At 46.9% G+C, this 25,316-nt stretch overlaps 1 protein-coding gene across 1 annotated transcript in view; it reads right to left on the reverse strand.

The window, feature by feature from the left end:
* LOC144167563 (calcitonin receptor-like) overlaps positions 1 to 25,316 on the reverse strand; it is a 185,954-nt gene that overhangs the window by 58,639 nt on the left and 101,999 nt on the right. Inside the window, exons 4-5 of the mRNA XM_077696790.1 lie at positions 14,114 to 14,322; positions 5,829 to 5,954 (exon numbers count right to left, since the gene is read on the reverse strand). Coding sequence (XP_077552916.1) covers positions 5,829 to 5,954; positions 14,114 to 14,322 — 335 coding nt within the window. The remainder of the gene's footprint in view (positions 1 to 5,828; positions 5,955 to 14,113; positions 14,323 to 25,316) is intronic.

Below are 25,316 nucleotides of genomic sequence, written 5' to 3' on the forward strand. Positions count from 1 at the left end.
GAAAAGTATAAAAAACGAAGAAAAAGTCACGAGAATCTCACTTACAACGAAAGCGGCCGCAATCTCGAGCAGAATCTTTCAGAGCATTTTAACACAAATATACAGCGAACAAGATAGGCAAGTGTGGCCTACGAGGACCGTTAAAAAGAGAAGGGGATTTCCAGAGTACTGCCATTTGATATCTGCGGCTGGCTGGGAGAAAACAATATTTATAGAACATTTTGAAGAAAATGTGGAACCTAATTGCTTGTTTTCACAATGGCATTGAGGGCCGCCTTGAATATATTTTTATTCAAACATTAAAATTTGCATCCAACTAAAGAATAAAAGTTCTCTCTCGTGGCCTCTCCATGCGAAGAAGTTGCACAGGATCGATTTTATGAGACGGAGCGGAAAAGCCTTTCTTTTGGCTAGGTTAGTCCACCAGTTGTCCGCCAATTTTGACGTTGAGCGTGCAAGCTCGACATCGGACTCATATCGGCTCCTTGTTACAGAATCACTATCCGCTCTGTTGCGACACTGCCCCCGCAGAAGCTGAAGACCACCTTATAGTTGCTTATGCAAGCGATTTTGTTTGGGCTTCGTTTTTGCTATACGCACTCGTGAACGTGTCGAGGGTGCAGTCCTTTTCTTTGCGTTTTAGGGCGCAGCCTTTTCACGGCCGTCTGTGGGCTGGGCCGCGTTGCCGGCGCAATCGAGTGAACGATGGCAAGACCTACGAGTGAAAGAAAAAAAAGCGAACGATGAAAGAAAGCAAAGGAGGAGAGTGTCGCGAAATTTGGAGGGGAAGGCGCTTCGCCGCGGTGGCACGAGCCAGCGCTCCCCGAAAGTGTGTGACGGGGGACGGGAGGGGGCAGTATGCTGTGCCCGTACGAGGCGCTCGACGGCGCGACGCTTGACGAAAACGTGAGGGGGGCGTGCGCGTGAATATAGGATGTGCGTTCACTTAAGACGCAGTTCTCGATCCCTTTCTGAGACAAACTTCGCGCCGCCGACGCAGAGGCTTATCATTGCGGCCGCCGAGAGAACCAACGAGTGAGTGCTGCCTCAGCGCACTGCTGCTGCGCCCAAGTATCGTATTAGGGAGTATCGTAGTCACCAGCCATTTTTTAACACGAAAGTGTTTTATTCCCGGATTCGCAAAGATTTCACTGACGTCATATCCGTCCCGGAAATGACGCCAGCACAACGGAGCAAGCGGCCTGTAAAGGGTGCACCCCTGCACACAGGGTCTTCATGCGGGAAAGAACCTTTAGTACTAACGAGTACGTTATACTTGGGTTTGTTCGTTTTAGAGTTTATATTTTAAGACGAAAGTGTTTTATGCCGGCTATACACCAAGATTTCACTGACGTCATATCCGTCACGGAAATGACGTCAGTACACCTTTGCCGAAGCGACCCGCCAGAAGGACGTCGCTCGCCAAGCACACCCACAAGACAGCCAGCGACCCGCAAATCATGCTCAGCTACAGATTTCGCTGCACATTTCACTTTCGTGTTTTACCGATTCCTATGACAGAGAAATCAACCACAGTTTTTGTGCTTTTTCTAACGCACGTGCCAAGGCTAACAGGCTTAGTGATGTAAGCGTGGTATTAACAGAGGAGCTACTGCAGGTCGAGCCTTTTCTCCCGTGTGCTGTAGGTCGTGCGTCATGAGAAGGGTCGGGACTGGTTCCCTGATCCGCCAACAAAGGGCGCAGTGGTCTCGCACGGGTGGGTTCCTCTCTTTCCCGCCGCTGACGTTTAGCTGCGCATTTGTTCACGCTAACCGCAGAATTTACGCGACGACGGCGCTGGCGTTCTCGGGCGAGCGCCCGTTGACATTCAAGACTACAAAAGAGATCCACGCATCCGCTGTTTCAGTAGGTTTCACACTGGCTGGAACTGGGTTTATTAGGGGCGAAGCACCTTAGGACTTCGCTTTGTCCGGGGCTTGGCGTCTGTGTACACAGTGTTGCGCATGCGCGAGGAGCATTGCATTGGATTGGATTGAGATGGATTGGATTGAATTAAATTGAATTGTATCGAATTGGATTGGATTGGAATTGTATAGACTGTACACACGCGTTGTCACTCATTTACATGCGTGAGTGGGCAATGCCACGGGTGATTTACGGTAAGAACGATCCCCAGTGCTTCGCCCACTCGTCATGATTCACTTCTTGGAGTCACATGAATTTTTTTGTTGTTCTTCATTTTTGTTGCACGCGCTAAAGAAAGCGTCCTGGAGCCGACAGCCGTGATTTTGAAGTGATGCGCTACTGCAGGCGTGCAAATGCATGTATAATCCTCATTGCGGAAGTCGAGGGGGTGGTGGCTGAGGAACCGCAAAAATCACGCAGCGCGTCTTAGTGTCCCACAGCTGGGGAAGGGCCCGAAAGAAGCCCAAAACGAGGCGCAGGGTGGGCGTCGTTTTGCCCTTCAGGAATCGCGACAATAGACCCTTTGCAAAATGGCCAAATCGTTGGCGGAAAAGCAGCAAGCCACTCTGGCAACACTGTGCACCCGCTGCGCCGCCATTAGAAAGGAAGCGAAAAGGTTGCGAGCACAGAGTTTCTATGGAGTAGCTACCGTCCACTGTCCACGTAATTGCATACGCGTCGTGGGGCAACAGACTCGTGAAGCCGTGGGCGAAAACGTGCCACCGCAACGGCGCTGCTACGACCTGCTTCCTTTCTAATGGCGTCGTCGCGTTCACCACCAGTGTTACCACCGCTGAATTCTCAGTGTTGTCCGCCTTTTTGCAAAGGGTCTATAAAGGGAATTTATTGCAACCTCAGAGGACGTCTGTTTTTTTTTTTAATATTGCTAAGAAATGCGCGATGCTCAAGCTCTTTTTCCAAAAACCTTGCTAAACATTTCAAAATATGCGTTTGACTCAGCAGTCATTAGATTTTTATTGAGATGTTTCACTGTTTTTCATTCTTGTTAAATTTTTGAAACAACGTCTTTTTTGTCTCTTTTTCCCTTCCGTCTTTACCAAAGCAGCCATGCAGCTCTCGTCAAAATCTACGAACTTTTGAAATCATCAAGAATTTGTATGCTGTGAAATTCTTGGAAAAGCACAGCATGTTCGTTTGTTAGCCATATAACTGTGGTGTTCGTTAATTCTAAATTTCAGACATGGCACGGAACAATAGTAGCTTTACAATGCACAGAGGGTAAAACCAGCACCTCGTGACGGTGTAACGTAATCTTCTATGTAAAGTTGAAATCCTCTAACGCTTTATTAAGCCAATGCCATAGAGAGTAATGCAAATGCGAGCCCGTCAGGTCATCCTAAAGACAAAATAAGTGCATGCCCATTGCCTTTTGTCTATTACACGCACGGGTGCATGTAATAGACACCTGGCATTTCTAAAACGCTTCCCCAAAGCTCATAGGATCTGGGGCGGCTCGCAAGTGTTTTCAGTTGAAGAGCGTATACAGTCGAACACGGATATATCGAACTCCAAGGGGATCGCGATATAGTTCGATATATAAAAAATTCGATATAAAAAATATGGGCTCTGAGACGTCACTTATGTCGGACGATCACTTACCGATCGTCACATTCAAGAATGACAACTAATTCCGCACTCACGACGCAACAGGACGCTTTATTTCCGTGAAAAAAAAATCGCTGATCTTGGCCTGCTTCTTCGTCGTGGAAATGAAATTAAAGACGCTGGTCTCGATCTTCTCGAGGCTGCACAACTAGAAAATTCCAGCAGTACGCTGCGCCTTCGCACACCATGCACAACACGCACGCAAAAGAAGAACAGCGCGCGCGTACCACAAGGACTTTGAAGGTAACAATTCCAAGGCTCTCTGAACGGACTCCAACAAAGTGCTCGCGATGGTCATCTCTGAGAGAAACAGTGATCTCCCAAAGGTACGGGACAACTCGCCAAACAGCAGCAACAGCAGCAAAATGCAAAAGAAGGAGAGGCCTCGCGCGCCTCCGTTTCCTCTTCCCTTTCCAGAGACGACATCCAGAGAGAGAAAAAAAAACTCTTTTTCGGCAAGCCGGGGAACGTACGCAGCCGAAAAAAAGGACGTGCGCAGTCGGGGCATCGCTAACTCGCACTGTCAAAATTTTCACATTTTCCCAGCGTTGGGGCTTGTGTGCCTAGAGAGATTTAGCATACCGCGCTCCATCCGCTAACGCTACGGCGGCCGGTAGCGGGGCCCGACTGGGCAAGCGCAAATTCTTTCCGGTAGGGGGGATTAGTTCCGCGAGCCAGTCTTCGCCATGCCCGCGCATTCATCTACATCCTCCTCAACCTCAATCGGGGGTGCAGCGACCACCGAAGAGCACCTTCCAGCTCGCGCGGTGTTCGATATACCCAATGTCGGGAAAAATACGGTTCGATATAAACGTACGAATTCCTACACTTTTATACAGAATTTTCAAGGGGATAATTTATGAGTTCGATATAGACAATAATTCGATATACCCGTGTTCGATATATCCGTGTTCGACTGTATTTTGAAACCGTGGGCGTTGTCACCACGTCACGAAGCGCAAAAATGAAAGCGCGATTTTATGCTCTAAATCGCAGTTATTCGTCGTAGCTGAACTAATATCGAAGCCAAACAAGTCGGTGGGTTTGGAATTTATGCGAATACGTCAAAGAGGCACGCGTGCAAGTGCAAGAAGTTGCCCGTGTCAGCAACTGCGTGCAGTGCTGGTGAAGGTAGAGTCGTAATACAAGACAATTGCGATAAAAAGGAGCACCAATGGGCACGAATGAACGCATTCACCCACACAATGTAATCCTCGGCGCTCTTGCGTCGTTTGCTGCCGTGATCAGGGAGCGTATACGAGGCGCCCTTGGACTACAGTCAAGCCTGGATATAACGATGTTGACGAAAAATCGCAATTTTTCGTTGCATGCAGGTTTTAGTTACAAGCAGGTTTGGAGTTACGGCTCGCGTGAATGAAGCAGAGGCGAAAGCAAACTGCTAGACATCGCTGATGGTGACCTCACCATTAAAGGTTTTAGTTGAGTGAAAAACTGGGTGATTCGCGCCTCCTGCTTTCCCACGAACTTAGTGACTACACGGCACTCCAAATACGCAAGGTCACTTACCCCCGTATCACCAAACGTAACTTAAGTATCACTTTTGCCTTCTGACGCTTCTCTTTGCCTTACACGTGTCAAGGACCAAACTTTTGCTGAAAGGGCGCCGTTAGCGAACTAGATGCTATTTGCCGCACTAAAAAATTGGGAAGAGGGTACTAGCTGGGGTACTGTACCTGGCGGCGACATTCTTCTTTCTCGCCGGCGGAGACGGCATTTAAAACGGCGAGCTTGTCTCGAAAACGCAAAACATCTCGTTTTCTGGCTGCAGAACTCATCACCGCCGAAGCGACACCATAGATGGCAGTAGAGACGCGCGACTGTACACGCTGACAAACAGGCCTAGCACGTTACCGAACCTGCACTCACACTGGAAATGAACGGTAGTTTGCGGTACGGGAAAAGCTCGCTAAATTAGCGCATTTCTCCAGTCGATTTTTCAGAAAAAGTGCAAAAAACAATAGCTCATCAGCGTGGCGGATTCGTTACGTCAAAGTTAACCGTCGCAACGCCTTCGACACATAGAGGTCGCAAACGTATGAGTTTCAATGGGGCTGGCAATGGGGAATCGAAAAACTTCGTTAAATACATGAATTCGTTACATACAGGTTCGTTACATCCAGGTTTAGCTGCATTTTCGCCTGCGGATTGCGAACCGCTGTGCACAAGTCTCAAGCTTCAACAGTGCTGCACGGGGTCGGTGTATGCTTGGATGACGTGCTAAGGAGATAAACGGGAACAGGGGTGGCACGCCTTACTGATGCAGTGGGGCTTCTCGGTGATGAAGTAGGCGTACGTGGGACACGGCTTCAGCACGGTCGTCCCGGCGGGTGTGTTCTTGTAGCAGGTCCACCCGTCCCACGTAGCAGGACAGTGGAGTCCACCTGCGACGAAGAAAACGGAGACCAAGAAAAGTCGCTCGCTCATTTGCAACCTCTTAAAGTTTATGAATATTGAGTTAGACGCGCGCACCGCAGCCCTCACGGTTGTCGGTTTTTCAACTCTTATGGAACTGCGCCGGAATTACTAAATGGTACGCGGGGAGAGTAGGAGTTCGTAGACAACACTGTGGTACTGCAAAGATTTTTGCACCCCAGCACAATTCTGTAGGGCAGTGGTTCTCAAAGGGGGTCCACGAAGCTTCCCTCAAAACTTTTCCCCCGCCATTTTTTTTTCTCGATTTTTGCCAGCATTTTCTTTCAATGCAAAAAGGTGGCTCCACCGCATTACATGCACGTTTAGCTTCTCCGCGCAGCTCATATGTTAACATCTGATTTTTACACAACACGCCAGCTATGAGAAAACAAACAAACAAACAAACAAACAAACAAACAAACAAACAAACAGACCCATAAAAGGCAGCATATAGGTGTTTTGAACAATTATAGATTCAAGTACAAATTGTTTGACATTATGGCACCGATCAACATACGCTACATCATGGGGTCCACCATCACTATCCCAAGCCCAAAAGAAGTCCCCGGGGCAGTCACGGCTGAGAACCACTGGTGTAGGCAGTTAGGTAAAGAAAAGACATACCGGTCACTGAAATAGAGAGGACAATAGATTGGGTAGTCGATATACAAAATGAAAGAACGATAATAGCTCCTTAAAATGTATCGACAAGGACCGGAGTGTCAAGAAAATGTCCACGCAAATAAACTTAAGCTCCTCGTTACGAGGTATTCCTCTCCGTCCTATTTGTTTCATTCAACCCCTTTCTCCTCGCAAAAAGAGGAGACTGTCGTCACATCTGCCGTCCGCTCCACTCAAAAACCGCTCTGTACTGTTACTCTCGAGGGAGCTCCCTGTGACCCTTCCGTATTGCATCCCCATGCATTCTCGCTCCTACGGCCTTGAAAGAGCGCGTGCGTGCTTTTGTTAGAACGGCAGGATTTCGTTTTTTTTCAGAGCGCAAGGCATACGTTATATCGCGAAAGTTCTACGGCATAAAGTGCGATGCCTTTCTGAGAGGGATTTTATTTGGGTGACTTCGACGGGAATGAATATGTTCGCAAGCTCGTGTACGCGGGGAATACAGAGAAATAAGAACCACGGAGCACACAGACATCGATGCGTGCTTCTCCACGCGTGGCTGCCGGATTTAGAAGCTCCGTGCGGCGTGTGCGGCTCCGTCGGGATGTTTGGAGGAGGGCCTGCTGTGAGATCGAATGAAGCCACGTGGCATATTTCTTTAGTTGCAACTTTTAACACCGCTCCGAAGGCAAGTTGGAAGCGAATGTCGATTCTCAGCGCACACCACGCAAAACGCATTCTTTTGATTTTCTGAATGTTCCTGTCGAAGGGGAAAACGAAAAAGCCTACTACAGTTAAACCTGGATGTAAGGAACCTCTGTGTAACAATTCCTGTATTTAACAAAGTTTTTAAATTCCCAATATTCACCCCCAACGAAACGTCGCGGCGATTAATCTTGATGTAACGAAGCCGGCGAGCTGATCAATCATCGTTTTTATTTTGCACTTTTACTGAAAATCGACCGGAGAAACTAATTTAGCGAATACTAGCCCTGCCGTAAGGAGCCAGCAGCAATGAAAACGTCTGGAATCGCCTAAACACTCAATTCGTCATGATGATGATGATGATTAGGATGAACGGGAGGGTTAGCACCATCCCGTGGCAATTACCGTGCGTTTCCACGCGTAAGCGCGGTTGCAGTTCCAGGCTTAGGTTTTGAGGTGCTAGGCCGTCCTGTCGGCGTGTAGTCGCGCGTCTCCACTTCTATCTGTGGTATCGGTTCGCTGGGGACGAGTGCTGCTGCTAGAAAACGAAAAGTTGTATTTTCAAAAAAAAAAAAAACGAAAAAAAAAACTCACAGTTTTAAAGGTCGTCTCCGTTGGCGAGAAAGAAGGACGTTGCCGCCTGGTATAGTATCCTAGCTAGCACCCTCCGAACCACCTTGAGTGCGGTAAAGAGCATCGAGTTCGCAAAAAGGCACCCTTTCAGCATACGTTTGGTTCTTGCAACGCGTTAAGGCGCCGAAAAGGGTCAAAAGGCAAAAGTGATACTTTAGATACGTTTTGTTAATACGGGGGTAAGTTACCTTGCTTCTTTGTGGCGCCGTGTAATGCCTAAGCTATTGCGAAAGCAGGAGTCGCACGTCACGCAGCATTTCGCTGGGAAATGAATACACGAAGGGTAAGTTCACCTTCTCTGATGTCTAGCATTTTGGCTTCGTTTCTGCTTCATTCTGGCGAGCTTTAACTCAAATCCTGCATGTACCGAAAACCTGGATGCAACGAGAAATTGCCAACTTTTGTCAACTTCATTACATCTGTGTTTAACCGTATAGCCTTGCGCTTAACTGCACACTCCGCTTTAAAACGCACGTCCTTATCGATAACGACCAACCAAAAATGCAAGCGAGGAAGAACGGAATATACATGTCCAGTGTCGCTCCACTGAGCAGACATCCGAGCTTATGGCAAGCCATACTCTCAAACATGTGGAAGACCAGAAAAAGCGCAAATCTTTCAAACCTGGCACCCAGATGACGCCGCGTGGATCAGAGGCTGACCGCGTTGCTCCTATTTCCTTGTATTCCCCCCTTATACAAACCGGGACAGGCTTTAAAGGTAACGACCTTCCAATGCTCGGCGATCCCTGCGCGCCATATTTGCCTGTTTATGAGCGGGGATCAAATGCAGCTGTAGTCAATGCAGTGGCGTTGGAGAGCACTAAAAAAATCTAAACAAGCTTAGGTTTTCTTTTGTCTGCTATTCGAAATGTATGCGTACTTCCCAGGGCTGCCGCAGGTGCTATGTTATTCTTTTTCTCGGGTAATTGCAGGTAGTCTTTGTTGCATGGTTCTCTGTTCCGAAGCTTACATGCTCGTAGCAGGCTGGACTGCGGCTTTGCAAGTTGCGTGTTCGCACGCTACCTTGCGCGCCGGTTTGCTCAGGCCGAAATTCTCTTTTTCGCATTCCACGAACCCGACTGCTTCCTCGGGGAAACGTCAACCGCAGCTGTTGTCACGAAATGTGATGTGCGCGCGGGCGTGCGAGTGTCTACCCGGCATTTAAAGCGTGTTTCAGTAAATATCGTGTATTTTATCATGCGTGGTTTAAAAGCTTTCAGGGGTAGTTTTCGACGCAGTGACAACCAGAAATAAGTCTGGTGGTGTTGGAGATGCGCGCTTGCCTCGAATTCTGGAGTCCAAGGCTTCGATGCCCATCTGGACCAAAATATTGTAGCCAGTTTCTATCACAATTCAGTTACTTTACTTTTATAAGTTCTTTTATCCTTTGCGGCCCATTTCTTTTCCATGTCTCGGTTACGACTCCGAGGACTTCGGATTTTTGATCTACCGCGTCAGGTAATGCTTTCGTATCAATAAAGTTATCCTGGCATTCACAGAGCGTGCCAAACAAATATCGGGCTCTCGTAGTTACTTTACGAAACAGGAGCATAATTACACAACTATAACTCAGCGGCCGTGTACTGGGAAGCAAAGCAATAAAGCTATACAGTAACGCCAATTCTTACTGCTTAATGAAATTAAAAAAAAAAAGCAAGGTTGCGCAACAATCTTATGGAGTAGTACTTTGCGTTGTCCTAATCAATAGAACCATCAATGATATTATGCAAGGCGCAATATAGCTAGGATTACTCCCAATGAGACGAAGACTAAATATCTTTGGAAACCTGGTTAAGGCGCTGGTATTTTCCCCTGGGTAGATGGGATGCAGCAGGAGCGAAAGTTCGCTTACACGGATGTAGGGGACAGGACAAAGAGTGCTTGATGGGCATTTTTTCCCTGTAATTGCTTGTGTTCACATCCTATAACTCAACCTGCTTTATGCTTCCTGTGATGAGGCCATAAAACAGCAATTAATCGAGAAAATATGATGAAATGTCTAAGCGCACGATAACACCCAAAGTACACTGGAATTCTTTGTTATTAGGGATGTAAAATACATCCATCCATTCGTGAGCAATAATCTACTGCGCCATTAAGGTAGTATAGCTAGCTCGACGGTATGCTGGTATATATATAATTTCTGGGCCAGGCTTGAATTGTACGTCCGAGTGTTTTCAAGAGCGCATTGCACTGCCCTTGGAAGCAGAAACTTCAAACTCATTGTTTGCTTCGGGATGATGTCACAGGACATGGTCTATACTTCAGCACATATCCAACTCGCTGTGTTGCGTAGAGAATTCAAACCCATTGACACATGACTGTGGAATTAATCTCGTGTTAAACTGGCCAGTTAGATATGACAGCTATAAATCTTAACGATGGGAAGGTACAGCTCGACCTATTGGTCACAAAAGCCGCAGCAAAGTGGGACGTGGGTTAGTATGCTACAAAATATTCGTACGACATATTTTAAAGAATTAATTTTCAGAATCAAGGCATTCAGAGCGTATGTAAACTGCCTATTCGCGCTGGTATAACGCAAGAACTTTTAAACATGTAAGGCCTGTGAAAGAAATTGCGCGGATTTCAAGCCATGTTCCCCCGAATCAAATGAAATGGACCAAGGGGGGTACGTGGGGTGTCGTTCTGGGGGTGGGAGAAAGCCGGATGAATTTCCAGAAAAAATGGAGGCGGAGAGAAAACGATAGGGGCAAAACAGGAAAAGGGAAACGCAAGCGCAGTCAACAACACAGAAATGGGGATGCAGTGGCCAACCGCTACATATTGCCTCATTTTAAGTGCAGAGAACTATGGGGGCTCGCTTTTTCGTCGCATCTCATCCGCTGTCACGCTGTTCGATGTCAAGCGACTGCCGGAATCAGGCGGCGCAGCGAGATAACGGACCCAAGTAGAGCCCCACGGCGTACCGTAACGCCGTAAAACAGAGGCTTCAAAAAGCATACGGTTTATATTGTCATAACCGATCAAAATTCCTGAACCGCTGGCGTTTTTCATACATCTACCCATTGCTTAGCGTAAAAAAATTGCAGGTACATTCGAGACAAAATCTGTGGATATAACCGGCAGCCCCCGCGTCCATTTAGTTAGGAACGTTCGCGGAATGGTTTGTACATAGCAAGCAAAAAAAAGTTGGCCGCGTATCTGCTCCTTTAATTGCAAATGTCGTCAAAAGACGATAGTCTTTGTAGAAATTTGCCAAGGAAATGCCCCCTTTGCTTTCCCGCTCACCTCTCATGCTGTTCCTGTACCGTCGCGCTCATCCCAAGGTAAACACACTTAACGTCTGCGCAAGGCGATTTGAATTTACCGCGTTCCACTGCTACAGGCCGGGTTTCTCGATGCCAGCGCTGCAGTACGGCGGAGACGCGCGTGAATGGAGGCGGCCGACTACAAGGTTTATAGAACCGTGTGGCCGTGCTCCACGTGCGTTCCAAGCAGAACATGGAACCTAGTTAGTGGAACATTTCGTTGCTGTTGCCGCGTGATTTTTCATATGCCGCCAGGAGGCGGCGGTTTTTTGCAGTAGATGTAGAGTATCAATTGTTATCGAAAAACCAAGCATCCATAAAATTTTTAATCAAGGAACACTGTAAATATCCCTTGTGTACTAATTTCCTATCTTATATTTGCGTACTGTCTTGTTCTTGTTCAACAAAGTTGACAAGTATGTACATATAAACCGGGCTTATACGTTTACATTTGGCTGTGAGTATAAAAGACGATTGCGCAATATCAATTTTACTTTGGCCGGGTAGCTGAATCGAGTTACAGACAGACAGATGGACAGACAGACAGACATACAGACATACTGACAGACAGACATACAGTATGACAGACCAAAAGTTCTGGGTTTGAGTAGCCCAAGAAAGACCATCGTCTTTAAAAGTGGCCGCCAAAACCACGCATTCCAAACTGCGAAGACGTCTGCACGTGCGACATGAAAGCAAGCAAAAAAAAAAAAAAACTGAACTCCCATTTGCGCTGTTCCAGGCAGGGGGCACGCGAGCACTGCGAAGGCGGGAAATTTTAATTTCATTGGAAAAACCCCGTTCAATTCATCAGGAAAGGAGTGAGACAGGGAGGCGAAGAGCATGATGGGTGGTAGCAGTGAGCGCATAATGGCGCCACAGCCCATTATGGCGAATCACTGCTCTGCACATCCGGCAAAATTCACGTTGAGTGAGACGGCTTTACTTTTTTCTGTTTTTCAGTAGGGGCGTCGCAAAAATGGCTGATCATCGTGGTGGGAACAAGCGTCGAAGTCGTATGACGCGAATGCGTCGCTCGCTGTAGAAAAAGTTTTAGTTGTGTGTTATTCAGTGATATCTAGCAGTTTCAGTTGAGGCCATGCGCCTTTTCATCCCCCCTGTGAACAGCAACGTTTAGGCAGTGGTTGCCGGCACAATGAAGGTGCCAGCTTGGGAGACAGCTTCACCGATGTGCGTACTCGTAAAGCATGCTACGAGAATGGAGCAATTTAGGGGCCCGGCTTGTCGTCGCAGCTTGTCTGTGGTCAGAATATCTAGTCACCATAGTAATGCGTAACGCCAAGTTACGCACCCAAACCAGAGGCTTGGAAAAATTCACCGCCTTCCTTTGTCTAGACCAAACCTGTGTCCCACGTGTCCCTCTTGTTACGAAGCCGATGTCAATTCCATTTGGCCACACAGGCACACGTTGCTCATTAAGCGAAGTGTTGGGTTGATCTTTGCGCTCCCCCGTTGCCCCGAAGGCAGCCGTTGCTAAGCCAGAAATAAGTACATAATACTACAAAATAAGGAGAAAAAATATGAATAACGCATTAATTACCCCCAATTATTAAAAACTCAATACAGTGTCTCTTTATAGGCATTTTGAGGGACTGCGGCGCCCTCTGTTGAGTACTTGAACGCCAGGCTAATACAGAAAGTAGTCAAGAGAGAGCGCCACAGCCCCTCAGGCGCATCACTTTTCCGGACTAGTGTCACTAGATAAGTGACTATACTACGGACTTCACAGCTTGCACGGTGAGTAGAACTGCTTTAATTTTTGTATTATAAATTGAGTGCTCTCATGTACGTGGGCAAATTCCTGCATTTGCCATAACGATTCAAACATGTGCGTATAGTACGGTGGCAAGTGGGGCTAGCTGGTTCAGATTCAGATTCATGGCGAAAAACAGCTCGAGACACAGCCGAAAACTCAGCGCTTAGGTGCCTACAGCAACAGTAAGACACACCGTAGATAACATAGATATGGTTGGCCCCCGTGCTGTTTCGCTTCGTCTTTACCGCTTGCAACGCTTCACCAAACGCGTCCTGGGGCTAGGGAGTTCCTGAATGTAACTTGTGTCTTTCCTGTTCGCGTCGGTAGCTTTAGTTCTTCATTTTCTTTGTTTAGAGTTGCTTTTGTTTGGTTGACATTTTTTTCCTTGTTTGGTGTTATTTCTTGTTGCGGACAGCTCGATGAACTGTCAGATGTTTAAGATGCCGGCAACTAGATTACCATCTCGCCTCTGTAGGTCGCTTTTTTCACTTCTTATTTGTGCCAGGGTAGCTTTTACGGCGCCTTGACATGGTCACGGCGCATTTTTACAGCCAGCAACAGGCTGGGACATGTCCACTGGATTCTGTCTGTGGCAAGTTCCCTATCTTCGACACTCCAGTGGCCTTCGAACTCCGGTTCGGCGGGGACATTTATGCACTTAGAGCAGAGTGGTCGTTTTGCTTAAACATTTCTGGGACCCTTTTAGTAAATTTACCATCCCAATCGGAGTTATCTGCATAATAGTCTAGCGGCAACGCAATGTCTAGAGAGATAAACTGGGAGTGTTCTCAACGAAGGGAGAACTAAACGTTTCTCTTGATAACGGAGCTGTCAGATGGTGCGAAAGGTTGGAGTAAATGAAACACGTTACACAGAACTGCATGAGAAAATGTTGAACGCGTTCAAACGGATGTACAATACGGTTCCTGCCAAGGGAATCAGAACTTTCCGAAAAATCAGCCTTTTAGGATATATTTAACTTGACCTTGGCTAAACGCAAATGCCCATAATCTGTGCGGGGCTTTACAAAACTGTATTCGCCGTCAGGCCTAACATCAGTACACTAGACATTCGGAGCACTACTGATCCAGCAGGCTGACGCCCGCTCCCGCACTCACCGTTGGCGTCTGGCGGCTCGGTCAGGTCGTCTTGGAGCATGTCGCGGCAGCAGCGACGTGCGGAGCGACAGCAGGTCTCCCAGCGGTCCGCAAACAGCTTCTTTTGAAAGGACTCCAGGATGGGCGAATCACTGCCGTTCCCATAAGGCAGGAAGCACTCGGCGCTACCAGCGCAGCCGCCACGGCAAAGCCTGCCACCACGGCAGTACCTGCACGTACAGGCCCAGTCGCCAAGGGAAGAAGGCTGCTATCAGCGGCCGCGTCTCAATGTCGATATAAGTGAAAAATATCATCAGCCCTTCCACACTGTGAAGAAATACGAGCAGCGAATCTCGAGCGACGATATACGTTGACCGGGGTGCAGTCCAAGGACAACAGAGAACAAAACTCCTTTGTATTTTGCAATTCAGCACACTTCCTAGCTAACTAGGTGAATGAAACTTGGTAGGACTACAGTTTTATTCTTAGGGAACAAACATGGGGCCGCCCGTTTCACTCCCGTCAAGAAGCCCATGTGTGACAGCAGACAGGAATTCCACAATACTTACAACTTCACGGTGAAGTACAACTGGGGACGAAAATTTGTTTGTGTCTACGCAACGTGTAGATGGACGCACATCAACCACGACCGGAGTGTAGTTAAATACCGCGAAGCTGTATATAGCTAACCTTAATGCTTCCGTGTTAACCTCCGATGTTGCGTTCTCTCCCCGACCTAGGTTGCCATTGCGCGAACGAGATATTCTAGCTCGCTCGCTACTTGCGTCGCTAAATGCGTGCAAATAATGTCACACTCAGAACTGAATGAATCCTAAATTTATGCGTGACCATGAATACCTGTTTTGTGATCCCCTCGACGTTTGAGGATCATTGAGTATAACGAGTGGCGTTGATCACTGAAGTGCGTAATGCGCGGGGCATTGGCAACGTTTCATGTATTAACAGCGAGGCTGTTAATAAAAAAAATTGTAATTTTTCCTGTTCGCAGTTAAAAATACACAGAAAAATGCCGTGCGCGCGCACGTGAACACGTTCTTCGCGGAGACGGCCCGGCAGTAAAAAAAAAACCAAGAAAATGCTGGACATTCGTGTGTACGTGCCTCGCGTTGACCGCCCAGCGTCCCCGACGCACGTTTTTTAAGCCAAGCATACCCACTTAAAGAGATTAGCCAAGATTGCCCTCTCCCCCTCCCCCGCCAAAAAAATTGTATCGTTCGCCGTAATCGTGGTAACACTTGCCCGGAGCGAAAAAGACACGTTACAGCGTACTGCTCTCCACGGAGATGTCCAATGATTATCACTTCCAAAGAAAGAAAAAATGAAAGAGGCTCATACTTATAGCAACAATGATGGAGTTAAGGTCGTTGCGGCAGCAAAGAAGAAGCAGATTGGCTACAATCGCGAACTTAAAAACCTTCGTGATGGTCATGAAGCTTGCGTACAGTTTCGTTACCTGCAAGTATTACGTGTTAGTGTGAGCTGCCTTCATTTTTTTTCGCGCTTTTAGTTTCTCCCCAAATTAAAAAAAGTGTAGGGCTATAGGTGAACTGAAAAAGCGTGGTGGTGAGATCTTGTTGGTACATACTTGACAGAAAATGGTACATACTTGTTGGTACATACATACTTGTTGGTACATACTTGACAGAAGCGGACATGGGTGAATTCCTCACCTATTCCGCTGTCGGGATACTTGGTTTTGGAGAATGTTTGCACTCATCGTACACAATCGGCACTCAAGGGGAAAGATCAGAACCACGAACTCGCTGTGAAGGTCCCTATGCGCGCAAGTATAATTCGTGTAATTATAGAGCAGCGAACCAGAAACAGGAAACCGAAGCAGAAATATCCCGCCGCGGATAGTAAAACTAGGCATATAACAAGAACGAGACAGATGACTTACAAATGATTTATTATAGAAAGGACACTCCAGCTTACCCAGGCCATCACGAATGTACAGTAAATTAAGCCACCACCTTCACCCCCTCTTTCGCCTGTTATTTTCGTCACCTACATGACACCTTACCCACAGGCAATAGGGCCCACGCAATTTTTTTTTGTTTTCATTGTGGGTTAACGAACACGTGCTCGCTCGAATTTCGCTTTCTACGATCCAAGATGTGGACTTGCTTGTAGTTGCGTGAACATTTGAAGTTTCTACATACTCTCCGGGACGGCCACCTTGACTTTCGAGGAGGAAAGATAATGAATCAGTCGCAAGCCAAGCATCGTGCTGTCGTTATCTTGTCCTCGTTCTAATTAGCTGGCTTATTAATGCGTGGTATTCCTTGCTTAGTACCCCGCCCATCCAGGACCGTGTAACGCCCTGAATTACCGCAAAAACGCACATTTGGTCGAACCAACACCCTAAATCGTTATAATAGCGCGTAAATCCATGGAGGTAATTCGTAGAACAAAATGTCGAAAAACTAAAAAATAAGAGAAACAGAGGAAATAACTTTTTTAGAAGAATATTCTGACAAAATATAAAATATGCGTCTCATACATCTACACAAAAAGGTCCGCTAAAGAAAGCTGTAAATACGAATAAAAAAAAGCGAGAATGAACAAACCCTGCACTACACTTTGCGTCTTCGAAAAAAAAAAACATAATTAGCGAAGTAAAGGCACTTGATTGCTATAATGGTATAAATTTACGTCACAACGGGGAGTCCTGGAATAAGGAGTCCCCACTGGTCGGCCTCCACACACGCAGTCGGATTGGGATTCAATAAACGTTTATTCATAATCATCATCATCACATCATTGGCAAAAAGGAACAAGATAAAACTGAAAAAGAATAATTATACAACGTCTTTTGCTACTCATAGCCGTATTTGGCTGTAAAGAACTCGCACCATAGACAAGCGGCGTAAGAGTGCTACGCATTAGTAGAGAATTCTCAGGATTCCTGCAGATTTTTTCTTTCGGGGTCATGGGTTGAGCCGACCAGAGGCGATCACTGGCTTCGAGTGACGCCAACACTTCTAGTGGTTTTTATAATATCAGACTTCAACTTACCTTTAGAATTTAGGGTAATGGAACATACTTTACAAGTACAAGTTCAATTAAATTTCCTGATTGACCACGGAACGCCGCCGCATATCGGCTGAGGTATAGGTGTTGTTGAAAGAAGTTGTGTATAGAAACCGCTAAGCCGGATGACCTTTCGCGCAGTTACCGGCAGGCGACAGTGGCGTTGCAATCGTCAAACTTCACGCTGCCGTGAACATTGCTTCGAAGATTGGCCATAATTGCCATTCTTACGAGCCTGCGGCAAAAGCGTATTTCACCATGCCTTGCCTCTAGAAATATTTCATCAGCAGTCAAAATTTAATTTAGGACTACTACCTTTCATCCCCAGTCTGCGACGGGCGTTTCTTTTACGGTGGAAAATTGCGTGGTGGTAAATGCAGGCGTACTCTAAATACATGCTTTTACAGAGCAAGCGTGCATGTGCGATTCGCCGAGATAAGCTGGTGCCGTTCGCACTCTACTGACTCTCCTTGCGTGAAACGGAGAAGAATAACCTTCGTCACGGCAGACTGTCGTCACGCGATAGAGCCAAAATATGGTTCGCGTTCTTTGAGCAATTTTCCGAAAGATGCTTACAAGTCGTTATTTTTAGCCTTTCCGTAGTCTGAGCTCCCGACGTGCACGGATGGTTGTTGCTTAATGGCTTCGACCGTCATTACAACTCTTATTCACCATGTCGCGTGTGTACTACCCTTACGCTGCGTTCTTGAAAAATTACTATGCCGCTACATTGGAACGGTCTTTTTTTGTCATTCGCGGTAATAAATGATCGCGGATTGCTGAGAATATCGCCGTTCTTTTTGTGAAAGTCGGATGCTTCAGTGAGGTGGGCTTTTTATATAGGGCGGCTGAATTTTAGATGATGGTGAAACAAGCAAGTACCTTCGTGTGATCAGGATTGTTGTTAGCATTGAGGAAACCCGGTCTATCAAAATTTGTACCGAATCCTTTACGGCACAGAGCCTCGTTGGCAAGTAAAGTAACTGGAACACACGGACTCCGTATACCAATTCTTTGACATTAAAGCTAAGCTGTTGGCTCAATCCCGCAGAACCCTAAATTTCACCCTTTTCAAAGATGTATTACTTTTATTTCTGCACTAAATTGTTGTTCTGACATTTCTCGCAGTCCATGAATAGAAATTTCTTGCTTACTCCAAAGCGATATTCAACGGAGGTAATGTTATTCTTCTTCTTAGTTTTGATGTAATTCGTAAACCTGTCACGTTATCGCGTGAATTTGTTTCGCTTTCCTGTAGCTCTTCTGGTGCAGAAAGAAGTTTTCGGGTACGTGCACAGCCGTTTTTTTTTTTTTGCCTTTCATTCCGCTATTTCGCAGACACTCAATGAACATGATCCTTTCCAGCGTTTAGCACACTCAGAATCTTCACAAAGTTAAAAAAGATTACTTCTCAGTCATGCTTCGACACTAGGTTCATTTCGTTCATGCTAATTACATTTATAGCATTACTAATCGCCGATAAAAAAAAAAGAGAACCGCCGCACAAAGTTCGATTGGGCCATTTCTGGATCGTTTAATGGTCATTTGAATGCGACAGCATTAAACTCCTAACTCAGCACAAAAGTCACCTTCGCAGGAACGCGGCACTTAAATTGCTTGAATTCCAATTGGCTGGGATGGGTTCCATGAGGTGCCTGTGTGAGAGAAATTTACCGTCCCTTCGTAAAGAGCGCCGTGTGTTCAGAGATCTTATCGGAGCTCTTCGGTGGACCAACCGGTCTATGGGGAAAGGCATTATTTTTTTGACAGGACGCCATTGGGCTCACTAAGAAAGCTTCCGCTGTAACAAAGCAATTAATGTAAGGTTCATTGGTGGATGTTTAAAAATGCGTGAGCACCTCCGCCCCCCCCCCCCCCCACCTCAAACGAACTTCAGGCTTGACCAAATGCGAACTTCTTGTTTCGTCTTTAGAAGTCGCAAGACGGCGTTTCTCGCACGCCTCTCGCTCACCGTGACAGCCGTGCTTTGCTTTATAATTGACTTAATGGGCACGTTTGGTCGCCTTAGCAGCGACGTTAGCTGCCTGCCGCTTCTTTGGCAGTTCATCAGTATGGGCATTTCGTCGCCGTAATTGCGATATTCTCCCCTTATGCCCCAACTCGGTGCTGCCATCGCTTAGCACTAAATTTTACAACGACGACAAGCGGTGGCGGGACGCGTCGTGCAGGGCAGTAGCGCCACCAATGCCAATTCCTGTAGCCGCTTCAGGGCCCAGCTCGAAGTCACACTGCTTTGCAGGCGCTCTGTCGTTCTCTATTCTTTCGTCACTCTGTCCACTGATCGAAGGCTGAAAATTTTGCTGTCATGCCCCATCCATTTCTCACGCAATAATAAACCTCGAAGAAAGAGATCTCGAGCCGCTAGCGGCTTCATAGCGCGTGCTTTAGAAATAATTTATAAAACGAAAAAATCCCGGATCCATCTCCACTAGCGTGACACCTGTGGAGGGGCGAAGCATGGAGTTTATAAGTGTATTCGTGGCGCCTTGGCGTTTTTGCCAACGGAGATGAAACCGTTGGGGGGTAGAGGTATACAGCTTTGCTGTAAAAGTCTGGTGTCTTTGAAGCACGAAGCTTTCTAGCGCGAGGAGTAAATGAGTGTCCCTGTGTTTTTTTAGTACGCGTTACGAAGCTCTCCAGCACGAGGTGCAACCGAGTGTCCTGGTGTTATTTAGCGGGCGTTGCGTTCTATAGGGCGAGGCGTAAGCGGGTTTTCTGGCGTTTCGGTACCGTGACTACATGAAACGACGATTACGACGACGAGGACAGGACACGACAACAAGTTTAGGCCCCTAAGGGGCGTCTCCTAAAAGAAAGGGTGCACGAATCTATTCTGAGGTGGTTTCTGGACATGCGCACATTTAACGCGCGCTGAGCTTCTCACTCCGACCGCCTCTGCTCCTCTCGCCCAACGGGGAAGCAGACAACGGCAAACTGGAACCCAACGTTGAGTCATCCTTCGACGTGTGCCTATAGGCTTCACTGAACTCATACATGAAAAAAAATTGAGTCAGCTGCACCCTAGTGGCACGAAGACTGGACAAACAGCAAGGCTGGCGGCCTCACATATCTTATTCTTGGTTCGGCTAAGTTTATGCATGGTTATGCTTGGAGACTAGAGCATGTTTTCTGCGTGGTTAAGTTACGAGCGATGGGTCAAATTATCTGCGTGGTGTCGTCGTAAGCCCCCAAAGAACAATGAACCCTCGGTCATTAAAGAATGTAGAATGTACGCGTGCCAACCGGCATTGCGGTGCAGCTCCAAGAGTAGCGGAAGGCGCAGCGGGACGACCTGTTCCTCAAAATTTTTGAGCTCGTTCGGTGGCGTGCACCATTCGGTTTGTGTGGTGTGGCGTCTGGGGCGGTAATTACGAAGTTGATTATTGTTACCGCTTCTTGGCCTCTTGCCTTCTTTCATTTCGGCATTAATTCCGTTCTTTGCACCGTAAAAACTGCACCACTCGTCGCAACAAGCGATAGAGCGAGCCACCCCGCGACGGATTTCCAAAGCCCTGCTTGTACCAGTTATATTGCGCCTCCGACAGGTGGTGACACGAGTCCCGCCCGAGCGCGGATGCGGTAACGCTGCGGAAAAGCGTTGCCGGCGCGCGCGATGACGTAATCGCTCGGCGAGGTTGTCCTGCGCACGTTCGCCGGCCCAACCACCAGTTTAAACAGCAACGCTGTTAAAACTTGCGGTGTGTCGGCTTGCTTCACTGTAAAAGTCGTCTAGAGACAGTAATAATCTGCAGTTTCTGCCACATAACTCATTCTCCGCTCTCCACTCTTCCCCTCTCGCTCCTCTCGTGATAAATCAAATGGGGGGGCTTGGTCAATGCAATTTAATTTTCCTGCCTTCGCACTTCTCATAGGCTACCTTCTGGTACAGGGCGCATATTTTTCTTTATATTTATTTATTTTTTTCTGCCAGGAACGCGTATTTAACAAACATGGACGCCTAGACGCACGTTACGTTCGCCCATTTTTCGCGTCATTCTAGAAGAATCGAAGAACTAATAAACGCGTTAGTAGGCTAAACCGACGTAAATATGCCAAACTATCCTTATTTTCGACAAGAATGCGTAGACTTGACCTCAAAGAACATGTTGCAGCAAAAAAAAAAAAAAAGAAATACAGTGTAGCCCTGTTATAACGAAGTAAGCGGGAATCTGAAATTTCTTCGCTATAACCGCTTTTTCGCTATATCGGGACTATTATAAGACCGCTATAATTGGGACGGGAAATCAAGATCACTTCGTTATAACCGCTATATCGCTGTAAGTGGGTTCGTTATAAATGGGCTACACTGTACTGCATTTGAAAACGAATTGGCCGCGTGTCTACTCACCTGGCTGCATATGAAGTCGAAAGAGGATATTCTTCTGTAAACACAGAGGAGGCTTAAACACCAGTGGCGCCGCGGTAATGTCGCGGCAGCGCGCAGTAATTGCCAGAGGTGTAGTTAACTGCCTGCCGCCGGCTATGGTTACGCAATGTATCCAGCTGCGCTGTTTGTGGCGAACTCGCTGCCGTGTTACCTTTAACAGTGTTCACGCCTGTACTTTTAATTAAAAGAACACTATAAATATCACTTAAATATTAATGTTTTGCCTCAAGTGCGCCTAATGTTTCTTTTCTCTCAACTAGGTTGAATAGCACGAACATTGCCACCAGATTGAGAAGTTTGGAATTGTTTTGACGATTTATATGTTTCGTTAAGTATTTTTTACTTTTCGCCGGACGACTGAGTTAATGACAGACGGACAGACAGAGAGACATAGAGATAGACCAAAATTTTTACGTTTAAGTAGCCCGAGGAAGACTGTCGCTTTAAACAGTCATTGGGGCTCGACCCCAGGCCGTTAGCATGAAAACCCACGACTCTACCGCTACTAGGGCTCAGAGGCCGAACAACGAAGACTGTTTAGCAGTTGCTCAGGAGAATAGAAAGAGTGTTACAAGTGAGCCAGTAGATGGCGCTTGTGGGGTGCGTCTAGGCGGACAGGTTTGTCATTTGCGCGCCCGGTACAGCGCGAGATCTGCTGCTCTTTTTTTGCTTAATTTCATCTCGCACGACTTGAAGCCTTTCTGCGCCATTTTTACTGCTTTGTTTTAACAGCGGAGTGGTTTAAGCTGGATCTTGGTCCGGTGGCATTAGCAAAACAAAATATACCATGAAAAAAAAAAAAAAAAAAACTAGAAACTGCGCCGCCTGCAAACGGTGCACCACCGCAGATAGGGTATTATAACAGTGAAGCCGACTTTTACGCCTGCTTTTACGCCGCCTGCTTTATACGCCTATAGACTGAAAGCCTCCAGTGGCAATCACTGAACTTGAACGTTGATTGATTGATTGTAGGGCTTAATGCGCCGACGCAACGCAGGCGATGAGGCGCGCCGTAGTGGAGAGCTCCGGATTAATTTCGGCCACCTGGGGATCTTTAATGTGCACCGAAATCTCGTACACACGGGCGCTTTTGCTTTTCGCCTCCATCAGAAAAGCGGCCGCCACGGCCGAAAATCGAACCCGCGACCTCGCGCTCAGTGAACTTGAACGTTTAGTGCTTCAGCGCTGGGCATACCTGTCTTTTCTAACTTTTCTTCATTCTTTACCTTTACTTTTTTGCCTATTTTTTCCTTTCTCACGTGCAGGACAGCAAACTAGACTCTAGCCAAGTTGACTTTCCTGCCTTCCTTCTACATTCTTCCTTCCTTCTTCCCACCTGCTGTAGTGGAAGCACAATGGGAATATGCATATTCGCACCCATTACTCTGCCATTTCAAAGGTGATTGTCTTCTTGGGCTAGGAAACGCAAAAAAAAAAAAAAAAAAATTCGCGCAGGTTGCATCACTGGTGCAGGGCTGGAGGAAGAACGGAGCTGGGGGACGACCTAGCTTCTTTTCCCCAGGGATCCGGTGTACGTGTGGGGAACCGACCGGAACGGCATTGTAAAATCCAACTGAACTTGGCCTCACTGCTCAACACTTAGCCTAGCATAGCAAGAACATCGCAAAACCTATGAAAACTTAGGAAAGCCCAGAAAAAGGTAGCTAAACTTTTAAAAACGGGAAGAAGCTAGGTCTCCCCGCAGCTGCGCTGTTTTTCCAGCCCTGCACCACAGCTGCAACCTGCGGCATTTTTTTTTCACTTGCTATTGTAAGATGCGGAACATCGTGTATTCTTAACTTAAAGAGCTAGGGAACTCCAGAATATGCGTTTACATTGTGCGTCAAATGTGCCTGAACTTTCCTTTGCGCTAAATAAGGGCACATGTATGACTTATGCCAGCTGATTTAGTAGTTTGGGTTGGTTCCGCCTGCATGTAGTACTTCTTTTTGACGAATTGCTGCAACTCTTGGCTGGGAAACTGAATCGAGGAACGGCTAGATAGACCAACCAAACGTTTCGCCCCTAAGTAGCCCAAGAAACACTATCTTCTTTAGTAAAGGTAAAGTCAGCAGTGTAGTTCCAATGCATCTGGTTGGTTGCCGCCATGCACGGGTAAAAGAAAACTGTAATCACAGCGAAACGCGTAGGTGCACTCAATGAGGCAAATTCTTTCGATCCACTACATCATAAAAAGGGCTAGGTTACCTCGTAGTTCATTATTATCGTTTGGCTGATTATTATATGCAGGGATGTTAGTCTGAATGTCTGTAAACGGTATGCACACAATGTGCTGCGTGTGTGCGAATGGCAGCGCATAAAGTAAGAAGTCTCGAACACCGCTTTGACTTAATTTTGTTTCCTAATACATTTTATGTCTCAAGTACTCAGTACGTTCAGTGCTTGGGGCACAGATATGTTCATTTTCATGGAGGTTCGATTTAGGTACGCGATCTTTTGTTATTTCCTGATGTTTCCAGGTGCCCTGAGAGGGCTCTTTATATTGAACAGACAGAGGTTTGCTGGCATGTACAATCGCCTACATGCTTTTCTGCTGACAATTGGCGATTTAGGGAGAAAAAAGCTCCACAAAGAGGTGGGCAGCAAACAAAAATACTTCGTCAAGCTCGTCATGGCGTGGCTTGGCGAGCTTGACGAAGTATTTTTTAAATTGCGTCACAGAACTTACAATTTTGAAATGTGTCCGGTGTCCTCCAAATAGGAAAACAAACTTTTAAGAGTCTGGCGCTACTTTGATGGGGAATTCCATGTTCCTATAGAATAGTCTTCAGAGTTACAAGACCTTGTTATAGTCACTTGGTGTCCTCAAAGAAGCACGATCTTGGTGTCATGCAGGCCGCATATTATAATGTAAGTTCAACTGTTTCTACAAAACAACAATTGTCGCAGTAGGGCTTGGAAGTCAACAACTTTCTGAAAGCGCCTTTAGGCAGAATAATCAATAATTGGATAATCAAATCGCATATTTATACGACGAGTGTTTAGAAAACGCAACACCTGTGGGTCTTTTTTCCACGTTTACTGAGAGCCTTGAAACAAAGCATACGGGCCCGCGCGTTGACGCCGAACGACGCCGACGCTCGCGCGACGCGTGATTTCGCGTCCATCTCGTTAGGGCAGCAGAAACATATGAGGGGGGAACACTAGGACACTAGAGAACACGAGAAAAAAAATACATTCTGCGTCAGGTTAGGCATCGTATTCGAACCTCCTGAGCCTGTCTAGTTTGCATAAAAAATTACGCTGTGTCTAAAGGTACGTCGGACGTACCCGCAGCATTTCTTAAAGATACGTCGGACGTACCCGCAGCATTTCTTAAAGATACGTCGGACGTACCCGCAAGATTTCTTAAAGATACGTCGGACGTACCCGCAAGATCTTTTAAAGATACTTCGGACGTATCCGCGAAACTTTTTTAAGTACGTCGGTGTATTTGGTTTCACTCGGCCCAAACATGCAGCGTACGTTTAGCGTTTTCTCGCTTCGACGTCGCGTCACCAGAAATGCATGGCGACGCGAGCTGAAACTCGAGCGACGCCGATGTCTACGCGCGCAGATATCGGCGTCGACGCAGCGCAAGAGAGCATCGGAAAGCGAGCGGCAGCGTCCGTCTTCGCCTGGTTTGGGGTCGTTCCTTTCAGCAGAAAACAATCAATTTCTTTTTAACTTACGGTAATCGGTTGCCTTGAGACAAATTGCAAGCTATTTCTGCTCGCAAGCGCTCATCCATTTGTGGCTTGT

Source organism: Haemaphysalis longicornis, unplaced genomic scaffold (assembly GCF_048455015.1).
Source record: "Haemaphysalis longicornis isolate Haplotype H1 unplaced genomic scaffold, Haemaphysalis longicornis Haplotype H1 scaffold_2, whole genome shotgun sequence".
NCBI classification, from domain to species: Eukaryota; Metazoa; Arthropoda; class Arachnida; order Ixodida; family Ixodidae; genus Haemaphysalis; species Haemaphysalis longicornis.